This window comes from Pipra filicauda, unplaced genomic scaffold (assembly GCF_003945595.2).
Source record: "Pipra filicauda isolate LSUMZ 115617 unplaced genomic scaffold, ASM394559v2 scaffold60_size3304689_pilon, whole genome shotgun sequence".
NCBI classification, from domain to species: domain Eukaryota; kingdom Metazoa; phylum Chordata; class Aves; order Passeriformes; family Pipridae; genus Pipra; species Pipra filicauda.
This window is the reverse complement of record NW_024104765.1, coordinates 936,395-957,299: the sequence shown is the minus strand read 5'-3', so window position 1 is coordinate 957,299 and position 20,905 is coordinate 936,395. Positions and strand designations below refer to the sequence as shown.

Here is a 20,905-nt window from a genome sequence, read left to right as displayed (position 1 = left end):
TCCAAATGCTTCCTGGACTCTCTCAGGCTTGGTGCCGTGACCACTGGGGAGCCTCTTCCAGTGCCCAACCACCCTCTGAGTGAAAAACATTTTCCTGATAGCCAATTTGAACCTCCCCTGACTCAACTTCATGCCATTTCCTCAAGTCCTATCATGGGTCATGAGAGTGAAGTGATTGGTGCCTCCCCCTCTGCTTCCTGCCATGAGGATGTTGGAGACCACAATGAGGTTGCCTCTCAGTCTCCTCTTCTTCAGGCTGAACAAACCAAGTGACCTCAACTGCTCCTCCAAACCCTTCACCATCCGCGTGGCCCTCCTTTAGACACTCTCTAAGAGATTAATGGCTTTTTTATATTGTGGTGCCCAAAACTGCACACAATATTCAAGGTTAGACCACCCCCAGCGCAGAGCAGAGTGGGACAATCACCTCCCTTGACTGGCTGGTGATGCTTTGCCTGATGCCCCCCCCCAGGACACGGTTGGCCCTCCTGGCTGCCAGGGCACTGCTGACTCATATTCAACTTTGGACCAGGACCCACAGGTCCCCTTTCTGCACCACTGCTTTCCAGCATCTCATTCCCCAGTCTATACACGTAACTGAAGTCTGTTCTGAGAGGCTACATATACTGATAAATGAAACTGTGGGAGGGGTGGGATCCTACTACTCAGTCTTTGTCCTGTTTTAAAGTAGTTAAAATGGTCCCTGGCACACTTTTGGTCCTGGCTGGCTGCTTCTCAAGAACTCAAGAACTGCTGAGCGGTTCTTAAGAGTAGTTTAAAGTTTGACATTGCTCAGGAACCATTCTTGTCAGATGTTCTGAGGTCTCATAGTTCTCTTTTTAGAGAGTATGAATGTGGTCAGATAACTGATGGCTTCAGGGACAGTGATGAGGCATTTGCCCTGTAGGTTCACTAGTGTGGATGTACCCAGAGTGTCTTCTAGTTCACAGACTTGTGGCTCACCTCTCTGAAGTTCAGAAAGTGCTGTTTTGTGAAATATCAGGTATTCTGCTATTAATGTGCCTTTAGGGGCTTAGGGCAGAGGACATGCAGGCTCCTTCTGTAGAAAAGAAGAGAGGGAATAAGGTGAAATAAAAAATAGTAGTATATCATGATATACTATGATATAACAGACAGCACAAGTCTGTTGTGGAGTGTTAAAGAAGATCCAAGAAGGATGAAAACTGGTATGCCACTTCTACTTGTCTATGGAGAGGATGGCACCAATATGGGAAAGATGTCATTATCATCTCAAATCACTTTTGGCTCGTGAAATGTTTCTGTGAGTAGGAATCAATTATAACACAATTTGTCTTTTCTTACAACCTATTGGATTTTTTTTCCTAAGAAAAAATCTTTTTCTCACTGAAAAATGATAAAGTCTTTAATAGAAATTCATGTGTTTATTTAGCTTTTAATATTCGAATTGAGGTGGTTTTTTTCCCACATTCACGTCACTGGCTATGTGTGAGCTCCATACACTTGAAATCTGGATTTTTTGTATTCCTCTGAACATAAAAGCCTAATGGCACCCATCATTCCTTGTGATGTTTAGCCTTAATGGAGTACAGAGCTAAATCCCTGCGGTGCACGTTTGTCTTGGTTTGAGACCTCTCAAAAATCCAATTTCCAAGTCCAAGCCCCCCTCCCGCAATTTGCTTCAGTGTGAGAGGGTTTTCAGACAAAACACAGCTACTCAGCATTGGGGGAAGGGGAAAATACTTACAAGGTTTATTTACATACAGATATATATATAGGTAACAACTACTGTTTTTACGATGAAATAATAATATATTTACATTAGATTAAATTTCTCTTTTTGTTCAACAAGAGTCCAGGAAGAAAAGAGAAAAGTCTTTTTGTCACTTTTCAGGTCACAGTTCCTTCAAATTAGTTTCTGTGGTATTAGTTAGCGTCCTTCATTTTTAAGGCAGCAGATTTGAGTATTGCAGTCCGAATTTTTCTGTTCTTACTTTGTGAAAATCCTAATCCCTCAAGCCCGAGTCTTCGAGGGACTTCCTTAGAGATTTCCACTCCTCCGGTGCTGCTGCATTTCGGAACTCCCCTTCAAATGGAAGTCCATCCCTCTTTCTAAAAGAGCGTCTCTAAACGGGGTTTTGGGGAGATTTAATTCAGTCTTACCCCCAAAACAGTCTTCACTGAGTTTTCTCTGTTCTGTTGCCAGCTCTCTCTCTCCTTGCAGGACATCTCTCTGCGTCTTTGAGCCTGGCTCCACGCCATCTCGCTGCTGCTGGCTATCTTTTTGGCTTTCAGCCACCGTTGCCTCTGTTCAACTCTGCACACAGCCGTCCTTTTTCCCCCTCACATAAGAGGGTAAAAGAAGGTGCGATCCAGGGATCTCTCCAATTCTTTCGGAGTCCCCCTCGATCGCCAATCTCGGGGGGGCTCCACTCAACTACTGTGCTGCTCCAGGCCCCCCAGCCAGGGGCTGAAGAAGAGGACCTGCTGGCCCTCCCTCCTTGTGGCTTCACAACATGGCTACAGCTCCCTCAACTTTCTTCTCTTCCGGCCTGTGCCTGTATGTTGATTTTTACAGTAGTGAAATGTAGCTTCTGATTGACCCTGGCACACCAGGAACACCATCCCCCCCAGGGTTAACCACTTTTTCTAACTCCAGGGGTAAGTACTTTTTATCCCAGGACAGTGTTACTTTTCAACTTCTTGATTTGCTTCTGTATGTAGTTGAGTTCATTATTATGAACTCATAGTAGCTGTATTGCACTAGCTCTTTCACCTGAATAGTGAATAAGAAGTTCAAATTTGGTGGATAATTCTAGTGTAACAGAGGAAGCTGACAGTAGAATAATTAATAGCCCTAGAAGCAAATACAGGGAAATCCAAATCCCTTTTTGTCTGAAACAATCCACAAGAGAAGGTGTCTTCATTCTCCAGTCATCTTAGAGACAACTCTTCCTGAAAAACCTTGTTTTGAGAAGCTTTTTCTGAGATAATATTCAGTAGCTACATGTAAATGTATAGACGTTAAACTTAAGCAACTATTTTTTTCCTTAGTTAAGTAATAAAAAGTAACACTGGCATGATGTAGGATCTAATTAGTGCATTCTTAGCAAGGATGCTGAAAGTGAATACTACTTTCCTTTTCCTTTCTAACCCTGGCCTTTAAATTTTTAAACTCTAGCCAAGTTTTCATGAGACCAGATTGCAATGGTAAGAATAGACTGAATGCTTGAAAAAGAATAATTATTTAGATGTTTAGAAAGGAGATAGAATTTTGATTCAATTTCCTAATACTCTGTGCATTAAATTAAGTCAAGATCAAGATTTCTTAGGTTGTCATTATACATAGCAATGCTGTTGCTATTAGATAAAATTTGTCATGGTAAATAGGTATGCTAGTCATAAATCCCGCTTACAGCCAATGTGCTCATTGAATTAATGCATGAAAAATGTTTGTTTTAAATCCCTGTAAAATATTACCTTGTCTGACTTTTCCATTACAAACTTTATTTTAAAACAATGTAAGGCTCACAGTACGTGCTGTCTCTTAGTTGCTAGCCTCTTAACCTTATCTTAAAAAGGTGAAACCTGTGAAAGTTTTGAGGGCACAATTCAGAGGTGCAAGTGTTTAATTGTATCTTTTCTGTTTAAAAATGCACCTGGCTGCCAGTCACCCTTCCACTCTTAATTTTAATTCTGAGGCTCTATTTCAAATGGTACCGCCTGAAAATATAGATTTAAAATGCTTTTTTTACTAATTTAATTTTTTTACTGATTTTAATTTTACTCTTGAAAATGAGGATGCCATGCTCGTGTTTGCTCTTGCACCCTCTCAATTATTTATTGCATAGACTTACCTAACAAACACCCAAATGTTTGTAATGGTGCTCTTAATGTGTGTTATGTTCTTGACATCTGTATATATCACTTCATTCCTTCATGGCTCAGGGTGTCAGGTAAGTGAAATGAGCATCCACTCTGTTGTGTCTTGCTTTGCTTTCTGTTCACTCTGGGAGAGGTGCATTAAGTTTACTTTCTCTTCCTCCTCTGGTTTTATGGTACTGTTTGTTAAGAGCAACAGCAGCTTGGCCAGGTAATGTGTTTCAGTATTCTGAAGTTCTGAAAGGGTAGCATTGCGGTATAGGAAGAGCAACAAATGGTGGGCCTGTAGGATGGAGAATCAACATGGTAAGGCAGTAATGCTGCAGAAGCTTTTAGATCTGTGGAGCTGGATTGGCAGAAATACATCTTAGCTAGTTGTCTTTTCAAAGTCTCAGTTGATCATCTTTTGTCCATCATTGAAAACCTGACTTGAATGTCTCCCTAGCACAATTTCCAAATCTTCATACCTCTTCTGTAAACTTTCAGACAGTTAATTTGTGTTTTCTTCACTGTTCCTCCTTGTGCTTGAGTAAAGTGCACAGCAACTGAAAAGTAGGATTTCTATGCGTTTTTACATCTCTTTTTTTAAAACGTCTCCTTTGCTAACATGCCTGCATAAAGTAAATTATTGCTGAAGAGTGATAATTAGTACATGCTGAACAGGATGTCTTTGCTGGTTTTGTGTTCTTAATTTTGTATTTTTTGTCTAATAAGCTGCTTGTTGTTGGGGAGCATTGTTTAGTGGTAATTAGTTTGAAACCTGACTGTTTTACTTGCTGGTCAGACTGTGTGAAGAAAACGTTATTTCTTCCTTTCCCTTACATCTCTGATCCTCCTTTTCCCAACCCAGGGGTCACTGTAGATCACAGTTTAGGTGGTTTGTTCTCCACATTTTCCAAAATAGAGAATGCTTAATAGAATATTATATAAAAGCAAAGGGAGTGTATTAAATTTTGTCATGTCCTGTTTCATTCTCCAAATGTGTTACTCTCATTAGAACCTTTTTGAATGGCAGGTTATCACTAGTATAATTGTCAGAGGAAGGGACACAAAGTGTTGCTCCCGGGAGAGAGATACAGGACAAGCAGTTCTCCAAGAGTAACTTTAGAAGTTGTCTCGGTATTAAATCCTTTATATTTTTCAGGTTCTGTATGTTTTACTTGCTTACTCTGATGTGATACTTTTTCAGGAAACCATGAGACATGCTCCAAAAAATCCAAAGTCAGACCTGAATGTTTAAGTTGCATTGTAAATGAAAATAACTCTGAGATATTTCAAACCTTAAACACGATTTGGAGAATAAAGTCCACAAACAAATTTTTTGTTCTTAGATGATCTTCTTAAAGAACTTTTCTCAATATCTTTGCTAAACAATTTTTTGCCTTTCATGTTTTTAGCCTTAAAAGCCCTCACTTTTATTTGCAGTATCTTTTTATCTTGTTGTTATGCTAGGAACTGCTTATGATTAAATAGAAAAACTGTCTCCCTCATCTTGCAGTTTATAAGTCATTCCCATAGGAACTGCCAAGTGGAATTAAAGCCAGCTTCTGTCTCAAGCAAATATAGAGATCTCTCAAAAATGTGGCAGTAATCACAGCTGAAGTGGAAAGTGTGAAAAACTTTGCAGTGGAGCAGGTTTTGCAGTTGCATTATCATGTCCAGTTTTCTATGTACTGGGAATGAAGTCTAACACAGGGCTTTTCTTGTCCAGTATCTTTCAAAACAGAAAAAAATAGAGTATGATTGGGAATATATCATATGGAAGCAGTGAGAGTGTGTTCAAATGTTGTCATGTCTTATTTTCCTAACTTAGATTTAATTACTCCTTTTCTGCAATAAATGTAGCCATAATATTTCATTGTTTTTTTCAGCTTTCTCTCTGTCTCTTACCTTCCCATCTTTTTCCTGTTTCTAGGAGAAAAAAAACTAGAGAAAAAAAATAGTCAAAATTAATTGGAATGATGTACCAAATATAAAATAACTATATAGTTCAAGATAGGTTTTATGAAGGAGAAAGCAGGGCCTCTCTAGTATTTTCTTTTCCATACCTAATTGGGAGAGAATTGGGATTATTCAGTCTGGAGAAGAAAAGGCTCAGGGGAGATCTTATAGCACCTTCCAGTACCTAAAGGGGGCCTACAAGAGAGCTGGAGAGGGACTTTTCACAAGGGCCTGTAGTGACAGAACAAGGGGAATGGCTTTAAACTGAGAGTAGGTTGAGATAAGATACTAGGAAGAAATTCTTTTCTGTAAGGGTGGTGAGACACAGGCACAGGTTGCCCAGAGTAGCTGTGGATACCCCATCCCTGGAAGTGTTCAAGGCCAGGCTGGATGGGGCTTTGAGCAACCTGATCTAGGGGATGGTATCCCTGCCCATGACAGGGGGATTGGAAGTACATGATCTTTAAGGTTGCTATCAGTCCAAACCATTCTGTGATTGTAATACGTCTGAATACCCTGACTGACTGTTGTGATCTAGGAGAGAATGTGAAGGCTATATTTTCATCCTTTTTAGAATATTTCTCTTATTTAAAAGAAATATGAAGAAAAATACTACTTTTCTTTTGAAATGAGACATTTCTTATTCATAAGCTAAGCATGCACACAATGAACTAGATACCTTAAAAGAAGATTATGTATTGAAATGATGGATATTAAGTCTTCAGGAGTATAACATCTATTACAAGCTGATACTTAATTTTTAGTTCTATCACGGCTTAGGAAACGTAGGTAGTTCCTTTTCTAAGATAGTATTTGTGAATAAGTGCTGATTGTTACTACTTTTTTTTTGTTCTCTTTTCTAGTTTTTAGGAGACTTCATACTTACTGTACTTTTTACTGTCTTATTTTAAATACCATGAAGTGATTTGTATTCTAGAGAACATCAGTGCCAGAATCTTTTCAAGTATGAAATGCCTTGAATAATGTCTTTAAGATGAGGGAATTTTCCCACGGTTCTTTAATTCACTGGAGTGATAATTCTTTATCATAAAGACAACCACGTGAAAACCCATAATAGCTATTCCTATGAAGAGTCATTGTGAATGGCTGGTAGAAAGGAAGGCAGTGTGAGGCGAGTAGAAGCAGAAAGAGAAAATAGTGACTGGATCATCTAGTATCTGTTGCAATTAAGGTTAAAAATGCCTCCATACTACATGCAACAAAAGCACTAGGAAGAATAATTGGAAAAAGCAGAAACAGTAAAATCCTGTGTTTGATATTGCAGGTAGCCTAAATTCAGTGTAAAATGAATAATTAAAATTTTTATTCCCATACACAATCTTTTTGTGTGTAAATATCCGATGATGATAATGACACATCTGTTTTATCATTATAGGTTATTAGAACTATGACTTTCGCTTCTGTAATTGAAACGGGAAGTTCATCTACTCCTCAGATTACCTGAGGGGGAGGCAACCGGTCTAGACAGAACAAAATTCCTTTTGGCTCTAAGCGCTTACATCCCAGTAAAATCCCCTTATTGAGTTCTGTTTTTGAGGGCTCAGAAAGATTTCTAAATGAAGTCACTGTAAATGCAATCAAACAATGAATTGGACTGAGATGTCTGTGCTCCCAAAATAGCAGCTACTGAGCTTTCGATGCCTAACTGGGGCTTTGTAATCAAAAGATGGGGCTTAGGGTTCATCCATGCTAGATACCTGTTTCCATAAGTCTGCCTTTTTACTGCCCAGTGTTAGTCATGAGAATAATGATTTAGTCACTTCAACTGATAGTAAATATTCTGCTTTGTATGTGTTACCTTTACACTGGTGATGCAAACTTATCATCCACTTGAAATCAGAGTTTTATGGTTTTTTTCTTGAATTTGTTTTATATTTTGAGCAATCCAAGAAGAGTAAGGAAGGGAGAAATGTTTGTATTACAATCTACCTTTTCTGTTTTGATCTTATCTCTTTACCCACAGTTTTGATAGTCCTGCTGTTTCATTCAAGTTATGTTTGCTAATAAAAAACCCTTTGGGGCTATATTTGTATGTTCTGTTGCACCTCGGTGTTAGCCATTGGCTACAAACTTCTTTCCTTTGTTGGTTTGTACATTTTTGAATTTATATTCAGTGATTATTTTTTCAAGTAAATACCAATAATTTAATATATATCTTAAGCAATCTTTTTAATAGATCTGATTCTCCAAACCATTTTTGTTCTGTGGAAAATCAAAGTGATATTCCATTTTTTAAACTATCAGCATATAAATAGTAATTATGTTCTTGCTGCATGTTGGTTGTATTGTTACAATTGAAACAATATTTCACATGCTGTACCTTATTGATGCCAAGATAAATTTTAGAAACCATTTTGAGACTGCTGAATGCCTTGCCATTGTCATATCTCTTTTGAATATTTGAGTGATAAAAATTAGAAAAAAACCCAAATTTTAACATGTATTTTTAGATTATATTGCTTGTCATGCCTTTTGCCTTTTAGAAATGAAAAACTTGAGGATCATAATTCTATAAAGTTTTTCATTTGTCTAATACTTTACTTTTAATCCTGCTTTAAAAAGAAAACTTCATAGGAAATGAAAAAAACCTTTTAGGTGATTGAATATAGTAATAATCTTATTTGGAGACTCAAACAGCACCTTCAGATTGTTTTTACATAAGGCTATGCATATAAAAAAAGCGGCATCAATGGAACCATGGTCAGAAGAAATAAGTGCCAGATCATTAATATAAAATGCAAATTATTAGACTGCATGGTCTTCAGAAGATGGGAGAACTAATAATGGGCTTTCATTGGAAATGCAGATGTCAGCTGTGGGTGCCTTGAATTGTCAATAATAATGTTAAACACAGGGTAGAATATCAGGCTGAGCTTATCCTTTATTCTTCTCCCAAAATCATTAAAGCTAAGACAGTTGTGACATATGTTCCTCTATGGCTCAATAAGTGAAGACGTGCATGGAGCGTATATATGTGTGTGTTCTGAATTATTCATGTCTCAGGTACTGCTCTGGAGAAGCAAATGGAGCATGCTTTGCTGGTAGGTAGGCTTCAACCATATCTCATTGAGGAAAAAAAATATTCTCTGTTTATCCCTGATCATACCAGTTATCAGCTGTATATAGAGGCCCAGGCATTATTGTTCTTTTTAATATAGCTGCATTGGGAGAAAGCCAAATAAATACCAAAATCAAAGAGAGAGTACTTTTGTGGAATTTAGTGCCTACATAACATGTTTTCTGCATCCATTTAGATAAAGGACTTTCTATGTAATGCTCATGGAATTTGCCGAGCTGTAGCCACAAGGTCAACCATAGAGACAGAGGAAGGGAAACTTAAACCTGGAGAACAGTAGTAGATCCTCCTTTCTCCTTGCAGAGAGAGAGGTAGGGTGTGCAGCAGAAATCATGTTATTGTCTTACCTCTGTCTCAGCAATTCCTGCCATCTTCCTGTGTGTAATGACCTGGGATCTGAGTTACTCACCAGATGTAGCATGAGGTTGTGACTTCAACATCCAGGTCTCTGTGAACTGGGTGGAGGGCAGGAACACAGTCTGACAGTTGTCCAAATTCAGTCTCTCAACACTCATTTGGAGCACTGTTATAGAAACTGTGGTTTTGGTGGGTGGGTGCGTTTTTCTTGGTGATGGCCTTTTTTTTGGTTTTTGTTTTTCTGTGGTTTTTTTGTTTGTTTGCTTGTTTGTGTTTCTTTTTAATCTGTGCCTTCTACCATCCGCTCAAGACAATGGATATTAAATGAGATGCAGACTCTGTTTTTTTAGTGATTTTAAACATGTATTTCTTTTTGTGGTACACTAGATTCTTATGTGACATTATGTATGAGTTCTGTTAAGAAGTTAATTTCAAGTAATGTAAGTTTAAATTTAGAAATGTTGAGTCCTGGATGGATTTCAAAGTTCAGTAGGAATCTCATTTTATGTTTTGAAATTGTGTGAAGGATTGTGTTTAAAATCAAAACCATATTTTAAAGTGCCACATCTATTGCAAGCCCACTCCATGCTGTGACCTTAGTGCAATGCACGAAGGTTGAACAGGTGAAAAGAACTCAGCTGCTCGAGGAAGAGGTGTTGATTTAACAGATGACTCTTCTCTTAAGTTTTGTCTAAGTGATATTTTGCTTTAGGATACATTTAATTTGCAGTGAGAGATAAGTGTAACTTTCTAGCATAGATAGGAGACAGATGCTATTTGTTAATTTTGTTTTACCCTTTACTAAAAAACTTATTTTAGGTTAAAAATGTCTAGAACAGGAATTATCATGTAACGTACTCCAGTAACTATGCGCTTGAGCAGTGGTGACCTTCATCCTTCTTGAACAAGTGAAAACGTGCATATTGAAATAAAATCTCAAACATCTGAATGTTTAAATTAATAAAACATCTGTATTACCTAAAAACATGCTATTATTTAATGCCTGAGTTTAGATTATACATGCATCAATGTTTTGGGTTTTGACTACTTTTAAATATGTGCTTTGTACACTAAATAATCTCTTCCTGTTTTTGTCAAGGTCTGAATTATTTATTGCAGCCTATGTTACCCTCCTACTTATTTGCTAAAAGCTAGAATTTTATCACTTCAAGTTTTTGGATATGTCTGGGATAAATGCATTGTATATTAGCAACATTTTTCATAATTATGGCAACTGTCTTAATAACAAAGAAAAAGCTGCCCTTGTCCAATATTGCTTTTGTTCAGTATGTCCTTCACTTAAATTCAATGCTATGCTAATTTACTTATTGTTAATGTCCTGTGCCTTTGTGAGAATTAACTACTCCTTGACTTCTTAGTTTCCTAGGCTGATGAAGAAGTTGCTCGGCAGCATTGTGTTTTCTCATCTCATACAGTCTAATGTCAACCTAGCTCTGACCTTTATGTGATGGAACCTAGTTGTAATATACTCTTCTGCTTAACAGGCTTTGGAATAGAAATATATGATTGACAGAACTGCAGGAAATAATTAGTTCCAAGCAGATGAAAAAAGTAAAAGGATTATTTAAAGGAAAAGAAAGTGATTCAGATGGTTTATAGTGCATATGAAGTCATCTCAGCTTTTAATTTAACTGTGAAGGGATTGAAATAAATTTAAATCACTGTACAAAAGCATTTCTGACTGAGTCATTGTAAAAAAGCTTTCTGAATAACTTTACTGCTTATTGGAAGCTCAAATGTATGAAATACTAATTAGTTAATTTGCTCTTTCAGACCTACTAATAAAATACAGCTGAGTGGAAGAGCTTCTGTAGGAAAGAGAGCATGTGCACTAGATCTTGCTGAAATGTACCTAGAGAATTATGGTATTCTTTGAAGTAATAAAAAATATGTATACACATTTCCCAGGAAAGAATTCTTCAATCAGTTCTTTGGTCAGTTGTTACAGGGGTCAAGATGTGTTTTTTATGTTTTAATTAGATGTGCAAACCAAGATAAGCTCAATCACTGTATAGATGAGTACTCAAGTATGCTGCACATGGGAGGAGAAAGAAAGGAAGGAAAGAAAGAAGGAAAGATAGATTAATTCTCTGGCATTTTGTCTGTGGCACTTAAAAATCTGTAGATCATGCAGCTGTATTCTGTGGCAAATGAGTAAAGAGTAAGCCACTCTCCTGTGCTTGGGATTTTTCCATAGTCTAATTTTCCATTCATTTGAATGGCTCTTTACTAATAACACCTTCATGCTTGAAAGGAAGGCAATGCCGAAGGCAATAGTTAACAGCCAGATAAGTAAGCTTTCTTCTTCTCAAGTGTGGATCAGTGAACAGAGATTAGGAGACATTTCACCCATGTTGTCTGTCACAGGCTTTGTACAGGATGTGCTTCCCCCTCAGAGTGATGTTGGCTATGCTGCCTGTTCCTATATAGACTGAAGCAGAGTCCTGAAAGAAAGTGGTCATAAATTACATGTAGTTTGGGAGCAATGCGTAGTTCTTAAAGCTGTTGTCGTGGACAACTGAGGACTTTTGTTAGAGGTCTTGTAAGGATCTAATGCTAGGAAAGAAATGTAAGACAAACTTAATGCCCCTTTGGGAGCTTGAAATGCAGAAGTTTGTGGTGAAAGCCAACATGAGCTTGGAGAGAACTGATAAAATTCATGTTGGTCTAAAATAGGCACTCCGTTTTTCTCCTAATTGAGATATCTGTTCATATATTACTTATTATATCTCTTACCTTTTTATGCCTCATCAGAATGTCATTTTTCCATTTATTTTCTTGGCATTCTTTCCAATTGACCAGTTCAGATCCGTTCTGATGCACATTAGAGCAGGGCTTTTCTTCTTCCGGCTGTGTTTAGTACAGAAAATACCCGGGCGCCGATTCTCCTGCTCAGCTGTACGGCTGCCATTAATGACTGGAGTCTCATGTCTCCTTAGTTTCCTGTGCTCGTTGCTTTCAATTTTTGAAAAATCTGGTTTGGAAACCAAGGTTCTGTGAGCTTATTCCTGTGGACTGTGAAAGGAACATATTTTGAAAACTATTTTCTTGTGTGAATGGGGGGGCTAAATGAAGGATGATCTCAGGTAAATAACTTTTGGTGCTGTATTATGTTTGTAACAATGCAAATCTACAACTTTTTTGCCTTATTGCTGCGAAAGTGGCATGTCTGATTGAAATGAACTTTAGAATTTATAAGTTGACAGTTACTTATTTTGTGCTAGTGATAATCCACAGTGTGTTTTCCTTACTATTTAATGTTCAAAATATAAATAAGTCCATTACAAGCCATTATTAATCTGACAAATGCGCATTTTGAACGCTCATACTTATCTGGTGCAATGCATCAAATGTATAAAGGGAATGTAAAGCTGCTGTTTTATTTCAGATCTTGAAAGGTCAGAGTGTGCTACTGAGACTTAGCAAAGGGTTTTTACTACCTTTTTGTGCCTGAGCCATCACGTATCATGCAGGTTTTTGTAGCCATTGTTTACTGACACATTTTCCAACTGCAGCTATATTTTCTTCTCTTTTCAGTGACAGAAAAATGAACATTTATTTAATTAATGTTTCTTTCAAGGCATTAATAGAATACATTTGAAGCAAGGAATTCACTTAACTGTGTAAATATAATTTTTGCGTTGCCATTAATAGTATTGTGAACAAAATGAGCTAAATGACTTCAGAGGAAAACTGTGTGGAAAGTATGTAGCTACTATGTAAAAGCTATAAGTATGGAATATTTAAGTTATTTTACTTAATTTTAAAGCTATTTAAATATTTCCTTCACCTATGCTTGAATGCATATTACAGGTTTCTATCTTTCTATGAACTTTTTGATTAAACCTCTTACAGCCTGAGACAAATGCTTGAAAACGAAGTGTTTGGGAAAAATGTAATGATTTGGTAATATTTTTATATATATGTAGGGTTCTAAGTGTTGTGTGAGGAAAACTTAGTTCAAATAATTTGGTGTTTCATTTTAATAGTGATTTTTGTAACTTGGCAGGGACAGCCTGTTGGAGACTGCGATTTTAATGTTCGACTTTCATGTATAGAGAAAGAGATTATATTTCCACGACATGAAAAGATGAAAAGTGGTCTTATCGACAAAGCACAGGAACCCTTCAGTGTTCGAAACAAACCATTTTTTGACATCTACACTTCAAGAAAGGTAAGCTTGATTTCAGTTGTTTTATATTGGAGGCAGCAAAGCAGTGATAGGCATAGGTTTTCCCTCAACTTTTTGTTGTTGTTTCCAGCTAGTTCCTCTGCTAACCAAGTGTTCAACAATGACTGGGGGGGCAAGTGGCAGCTTGGGATACTTTGAAAAGTGGTTCTTCTGAACTACTATTTTCTCATATTTAAAATGTGTACTTTGGCAGAACCTGATTCTTTAGTTTCATAATGTTGAATGATGATACAGAAGTTAAGAGTTTTAGGTTTGAAATGTCTCTGTGCGCAAGGGAATATCTCAGAGCTATGTTATTCATACTATCCTCCTTCTTAGGTAAGAATATAATGTTCTTTTTACTTCCAGTCCCCATTTGGCCATAGGATAAGAATCATGAGTTGCGCTTGAACTCCTGCTTCATGTTCAGCAGTGATTATTAAGAGCCCATCCTAGTTAATGTCTCCACATTTTACTTATTAAAATACTGCCCTAGGTCTTCTGAAGTAATGCATATGACTTGCAAATACAGACATGAGTTCCTGTCTTTCGTAGTGCTCTCTTTTCTTCAGTATAGACATGTAAAATACTTTTATTCTCTTCTGTGAATTAAATGGCTCCTGGATAATACTTTCTTCTAGAAGAACTTGTTTTTCTCGGCACTGCTGTTATAAGTAGTCCCGTGTCTCATTAGCACAGAGCAATGAACAGCAAATTGTCAGTTTTCATTTCCTTTTGTCATTTCCTCGATCCTGTTGCAGGTAATGAATCTTGCTCCAAGAGGAGCAGTTATTGTATTTTGGATAACCAGGAGTGGCTGAAAAGTAAATAAAGAGATAAAACGTAAGTTGAACTTTGAAAAAAAAATGGCAGAGATTAGCAGTTTTTGGAAAATTTAAGCCATGAACAATTCTGCGAGAGGTTTGTGTGGATAAAGCACTATAAATGTTTTGATCACTTCTCTGTATTGTTGCATTTTGGGTTGTCTGTTTTAGATCAACGTTGTGAATGTGAAGTAAATTTTTCATGGGGTAGGGAGGAAGGCTGTTTGTCTGGAACATGTAAGTTTGAACTGGAAATTAAAGGAAACTAGAGCAAAAGGAACATGTCTTACAAAGGGTTTCTTACGTAATTTTATAGTTTCTTGAAGAGTTGTGAAGTTCCAGGTTATGTGACCTCGTGTAAAAATCACAAAAAGAATGTGGTTGGAAGCATTCTTAGAAAAACTTCTAGTAAAACACATCTGTAAACAAATATCATGCTAGTTAAATCTAATTGCCAGCACATGACTAGTGAAATGATGCTCCACTTGCCAAAACCTAGGAAATAAAAATTATTCTCAAATTATTCTCAATAGCTCTCTTTTTTTCTGTCTAAAGGAGATTTCTGAATTGTCCATGTGCATTCCACTGTGTGGGATTTTAACACTTTGTAGAGTCAGAAATGAAATTATGTTTTTTACTGGTCTTTTTCTGTCCTTCTCAAACTCTGAGCATAAACACTTTAAGACACATTGACTGTCTTATTACCCAGCAGTAAAGCATCAAATATGTTGGTGATGGGAAAAAAAATTATACATGGCTAGAATTGTTTTTTCATAATAAACTTATAATTGCTTTCAACACAATATTTCTACAATTTTTTTTCATTTTGTCTTTGTCTTTGTCACCAGGTTTGATTAACTTGTGAATTATAAAATGAAGTAGTTATCTGGCCAATTTTTTTGATTTTTTGTAAAGAATATTTCTGTATGCAGCAGTTGGAGATACATACAGAGAGCAGAAGGGGTAGAGTTATTTGCAACACAGAGTGAATAGCTATTGTTATTTTTCTCTTATTTTAATAATTTCAAACATTTATGCTTTATCTACTCTGTACATGTATTAGGCCAAATTGGTAGGAAAATAAAGCAAGTAGGAGTAATATCCTGGGTTTTATCAAATTATATGTTTTGAAAGATTCTTTTGATCTAGGCTTCTTTTTGTCAGTTAACTTTTCCACAAGTTACAGTTAGTAAAAGTCAATGCCTGGTTTCCACAACAGTTATATAGCACATTTTCTTTCTCTGAGGATTCCTTTCCATCTGAGAGTTTTGCTGCCTTTTTTTATGAGTGATGAATATATCCTTCAAGCAGATACAATGGTGACTTAGGCAGTTTGAGAAAGCAAGCCATCTGAAAGTGTGAAACACAGCTATCTTTTTTGGTTTTGTTACTTATCTCATGCTTTTTAAAAACAGTATTTGAAGATAACAGTAACTCTGAAGTACTGGCTAAAATACTAAGGACATTGCAGTCTGCATTTGAGATTGTTATACTGCAAATACAGTTCGGTCAACAAATTTTCACCCTAATATGTTATCATCACCTTAAAAACATCTTTGGGATAAGAGTATCTGTACACTTTTAATTAATTGGGGAATTTGGGTTTGGTGTGGCTTCCTTGGTGGATTTTTTGGGTTTTTTTGTTTGTTTGTTTTTTAATGGGATTTTTTTTCCTAGTTGGTCTGGGGTAGCTTTTTTAAGTGGCACTCATGGCAGACTCTGAAGCTTTCTACATTTTGGGTTTGAAATAGCCATGGCTTTCCCATTTTTCTTTTTGTACAATGTACATTATAGAGTTTTTGTCCTCTTACCTAGTGAAACATGTTTTTCCTACTACTATCATAACAAAAAACTTCTTAGGAGGTTTAAAATCTGATCATTCTTTTCAATAAGGAGTTTTATGTCAATATTTAGGAACTGTTTGTGTGCCCTATGATAACTGTAGGGAGTTTTAGGTAGTGGTACCCGTATTGATGTGAAGTTTTATCTAGGACAATAATAAATGTTTAAGACAAACAATTATTGATTCAAAAGATATTTCAAATGTGTATCTGCTGAAAAGAGTAGTGTTCATAAAAATATATTCTCAAAAGAATAATAAAAAGAATAATATTTAGACTAAGAATTATTGTTGCTATTATTTACATCAAAAATTGCTTTTTAGTTTCACTACTTCTGTGAACTTGATAAGTGTGGTTCCTGTAACACTTCCTTAGGATAATCAAAAAGGGATTGCATCTTCATATTTCATCATAACTTTGTGAATTTTTCATTATATATGGTCAGAATAGACTATTGTTTTGAAGCATTACCCTATTCTGAAAGAGAACTATTTAAAAAGAGTGTTGCTTTGCCCAAAGGATCTTTATCCTGTTTTTATTCAGTCATCTGTGCAACTACAGCAACAAATATAGTGATGAATACCTCATTAGTATAGCTGGAAGAGCAAGATGACTTTCTTTTGCATCAGTGACGAATGTCGTGATAGGGTTTACCAACTCCGTGTACAGCACAGCAAGGTCTGCAGGTAGACAAGGAATTCCTTCTATCCTCTAAGTCTGCTCATATTCAGATTGACTCCATCAGTCTCTCTCCAGAGTTGGGAGCCACTGAATGGATGCTAAAGGACTGACAAGTGGGATCTGCTTAGGTAGATCTTTTCCTTATGATTAATTTGCCATTTTTGTTAGTTTTTCTTTTCCAAGAACAGTGGAAAGGATCTAATAGGATCCTTCCATTCTTGACTAGAACAAGCAGCTTTGCGGTGCTTAGCTGCTGGCTGGGGTTAGACTGTGACAAGATCCCTAAAGATTTACACCCTTGAGTGGTCTGAGAGAAGCTGTGAGGGTTTCTTCCCTACCTTCTTCCCAGTGTGTTTCATCAAGAGTCATTAATTTCAGTCAGGTCACCCCCAAGGCTTGTTTTCAAAGATCGATGGAGATGGCAGTCTTTGGCCACCAATAAGATGGATCTCTGATTGCACCAGCATATTCAAGACTGAAAAAGTGGAAACCCCATACAACTGGTTAGAATGTGTTTCATCAAGATATTTGGAGTATGTTTTGGAGTTTTGGTTTTTTTGAAGTGTAGCTGAGTCTTGCTTGGGGTTAAGAAAAGAATGAATGAAGTGTGTACTTCATCACATTTTTGTTTTCAGAAGCTTCAATTTTTGAAATATATTCCCAGGATACAGTTTGAACCTCACAAAAATAAATATTGTAGACCTGTCACAGCCACCCTTCATCATTCCTTTCTATGACCTGAGTTAAGACATTCCATTCCATTCTTTTTGTTAACAATAATGTATCAGTACATGTGTGTTAGCTTGTGTGGACTGTAGGAAGATTACTCAAAAGGCAAGGAGTCTCAGCACAATATTTAATAACAGAATAAGTGGCTAAAACTTTTAATTATACCAGGAAAAGTGAATGTTGTCCACAAAGGTTTAGTTATTTTCAGTGAAAAAGTGAAAGTAATTACTTGAAACAGCAGTAAACTTTGTGATGTGTTATGTAATATGTCCAATAATGAAATTGCTCATAGAGTTATGGATTCGGAACTTTAATACAAGAGTTAGTGTACTGACTGATTTTTTTCTAATCTGAAAATCAATTTACTGTGAAATGAAATGCACTTTTAAAGTACAATTATGAAGTATGGCAGCATTTAGAGTTATGCCTTGATATTTTTTGTTGGTACTAGATTTTAGAAATAAAGACTGTATCTTTATAATATTGCCTTGAACATTATTTTAAGATGTTTTGATGGACTTTTTTATTTTTTATAAGACTGGTTTTTGGTGCTAAGAGGAAGAAAAGAAAGGGACAGTCACAGCAGGACAGGTTATGTAGTCTCGGAATCTCTAAAAATGTTGCCTTGTTGAACTTTAATGTTGATGAAGAAAGCAGTATCACTAAATTTATTTTTCCTCTATAATCTAATAAACACAGATTACTCTTTTACTGTTAGCTGGGAACATGTGATTCTATGAGCTATTTTGCCTCTTAATGTAACTTTCAAGTTCTTTTAGAAAAACATTTTTGGGCAAAGATGAATTTTTGGTGTTTGTCATTACACTTGCATAACTGGTCACTTTTGTTGCATATCTTACTTTCTTTTCATTCATTGGTTCGCGTCAGAATTCAAGGAGATGGCATCTCCTGGTCAAATCTACCAGGTCTCCCACCCATTGTGTAGGGCTAGCAGCAGTCAGTGGAAGAATCTGAATTTTAGGCTTCCTTGATGCTAAAGTATTAAAGACTAGTGAGGTTAGTGCTTTAAATGCTTCATACCCTTAGCCTTTGAACCTTAGTCTTTTATTTATATGAATATTTTAGGATTTTCAGCAAGGACATTATCTTCATTATGTTGAACAGGAAGTACAGGTGCATGGAAATAATTAAATTCTTGGAAATGATTTAACTCTTGGCTTTCATTGCTTAAACCAACCCACAGTTCTTTTGCAAGGCTTTTTTGTGTGGACGGTTTCAGTCTGGATGTCATCACTAAAGCCCATTGTCTAATGAAAATACTGTCTAGCAGGAGTAGGAAAAAAGTTCCCTTTTGTGCAGTCTGTAGTCCCATGGAGAATTGTGCCCATCACTCTCAATGGAACAATAAGGCTAAAGGTTAAACAATGATACAGGTCAAATGAACAATGCTTTTCAAATGTTAGCACGCCGTATGTCAATGCCTTGTCAGTTCTTAGACTATTATCTATTTTTAAAATGACAGCTTGTCCTAGAGGAATTAGAGAGAAGGTGAGTAATCTCTGCTACAAGATTAAATGGTCTAAGATCTTCTTAAAAGTTTTCAGTCAAATCTGTGAACTGACAGATGACTTATTTTGTTCTCCTGGTTTATCTGACATTTGGATTTTTAGTTTTACTTTTTGAAACTGCTTTTGTTGTAGTTAAGAGAGGTGTAATGTTTAGAAGTTAGTTATACCAACAAAGGAATAACGCCTGTTGAGGTGGTTTGCTTTGAAAATTTAAGTGGCTGTAAACCTCTGATGGTGCAGGAGATTGTCTAAGTACACGCCTTGCTGATGTAAGTATTTTGCAGGCAGCTAAGGCAGCTGTAAGTTGGTATTTGCATGCCTTGAAAAAGTGAACCCCAGTTAAAGGCAGAATATGCAGACAGAGCTTATCTATGTCTACTGAGAGAACTGCTAACCCAAAACTGACTGGAAGTGATCACAAAACCCTGTCTTGTATCTCCAAGTTTCCCACAGACAACAATGTGGAGAAGCTTTGCTGTCATGGGAGAGAAGTCAGAAGAATTCAATGGCAGAAACAAAAGTGTCAAATAATCTGTTTATTGGAGATCTTGGATTCCTCATCTCAGTGGAGAGGGAATGTTACCATCTGGAGGGGTTTTAATGCCAAAAAGACTTGTTTCCTCTGTTTTTGTTTTTATTTTTGTTTTGATTTTCTATGCCTTAAGGAGTAGCTTAATTGGCTCACCTTTCAATCCTGCATTTCCTGACCTAGAGTTGGCAGTCACTTTTTGGTGTCTGGCCTACACCATAGTCCTCATTCCATCTGTTCTGTTCCAGGTTTTTGACCTATTTATCGTGGCATTGCCTTTTAATTATCTTCTAACCCACCTCCCTTCTACGATTTTGTTTCTGTTTTATTTCTTTATTTCTTAAATTTCTTCCTCAAGAAGAAATTTAAGTTCCATCTCCCCAAGAATGGTAAGTTAAATAGTGTAAAAGCGCTATTGCCTTATTCCAAAATTGCCTTATTTCCTTATTAGATTCTTTTGTGCTGATGCTTATCTTCACTTAAATCTTCTTTTTGGAGTGCTTTTCTTCTCGTAAATGCAAATAATTGTTGACCTGAGGAACCTAGTAAATAAGTAGCGAATAAGAAGCTGGAAAAATGTTACCTTATACTTATACTAGAATTTGAAATCTACACTTGGCAGCTGTGTCGTACATATAGTATTTTAGCCTGATTGTTCAAAATGGTTTTAGCGGATGGATTGTAAAGGTAAGTACAGCCAACCAGCCCACGTGGAAGCTTTTTAAATTGTAATATGAAATAGATGACCAAACTGTGGTTCTTGAGCTGAATGTAGGTTACTGCCACTTGAAATTCAGTGCGTGAACTGGAACTGTTTCATGCAACCAGCTGCCGCACTGCAATGATGTGGATACTGTTTAGTAAATATAAATATAATTGCTGTCAATTGGAGGATGAGGGTAGCAGAGACTTTGTAGGCCAGGGCTGGTGGGGTGTCCAGCTGCCTCTGGCTGTACCTTTGCTTCCTGTGGGGCAGGAAGCTGAAGTTACTTGCTTCGATTTGGTTTACACCAACAAATTTTCCCTCATGCTAGGGAAAATACTGACTCGGCTGTGGCAAAGTTTTCAGCTTCCTTGCTTTGGTGGAGTCACTTAAGGAGACCCATTCAGACACAGGAATCTGTATTCATTTCCTAGTGTAAGCAAAAGAGGATTAGGCTACTTGCTTTTGATTATTATTATTTGTGGTGTTGAAGGTCAAGTATAATATTTCAGCACAGTATAATTTTGGTTAGGAAATGAATAAGTTTTTTGCTTTTGGTTCAAGAAGTTTTTCACAAATTAGTTACATTTCACATCTTTCAGAAAGTGATCTACTGAAGTT

At 36.6% G+C, this 20,905-nt stretch overlaps 1 protein-coding gene across 2 annotated transcripts in view; it reads left to right on the top strand.

Moving 5' to 3' along the window:
• RNGTT (RNA guanylyltransferase and 5'-phosphatase) overlaps positions 1–20,905 on the top strand; it is a 181,007-nt gene that overhangs the window by 56,958 nt on the left and 103,144 nt on the right. For both annotated transcript variants that reach the window (XM_027743632.2, XM_027743630.2), the window contains one exon: positions 13,287–13,451. In XM_027743632.2, coding sequence (XP_027599433.1) covers positions 13,287–13,451 — 165 coding nt within the window. The remainder of the gene's footprint in view (positions 1–13,286; positions 13,452–20,905) is intronic.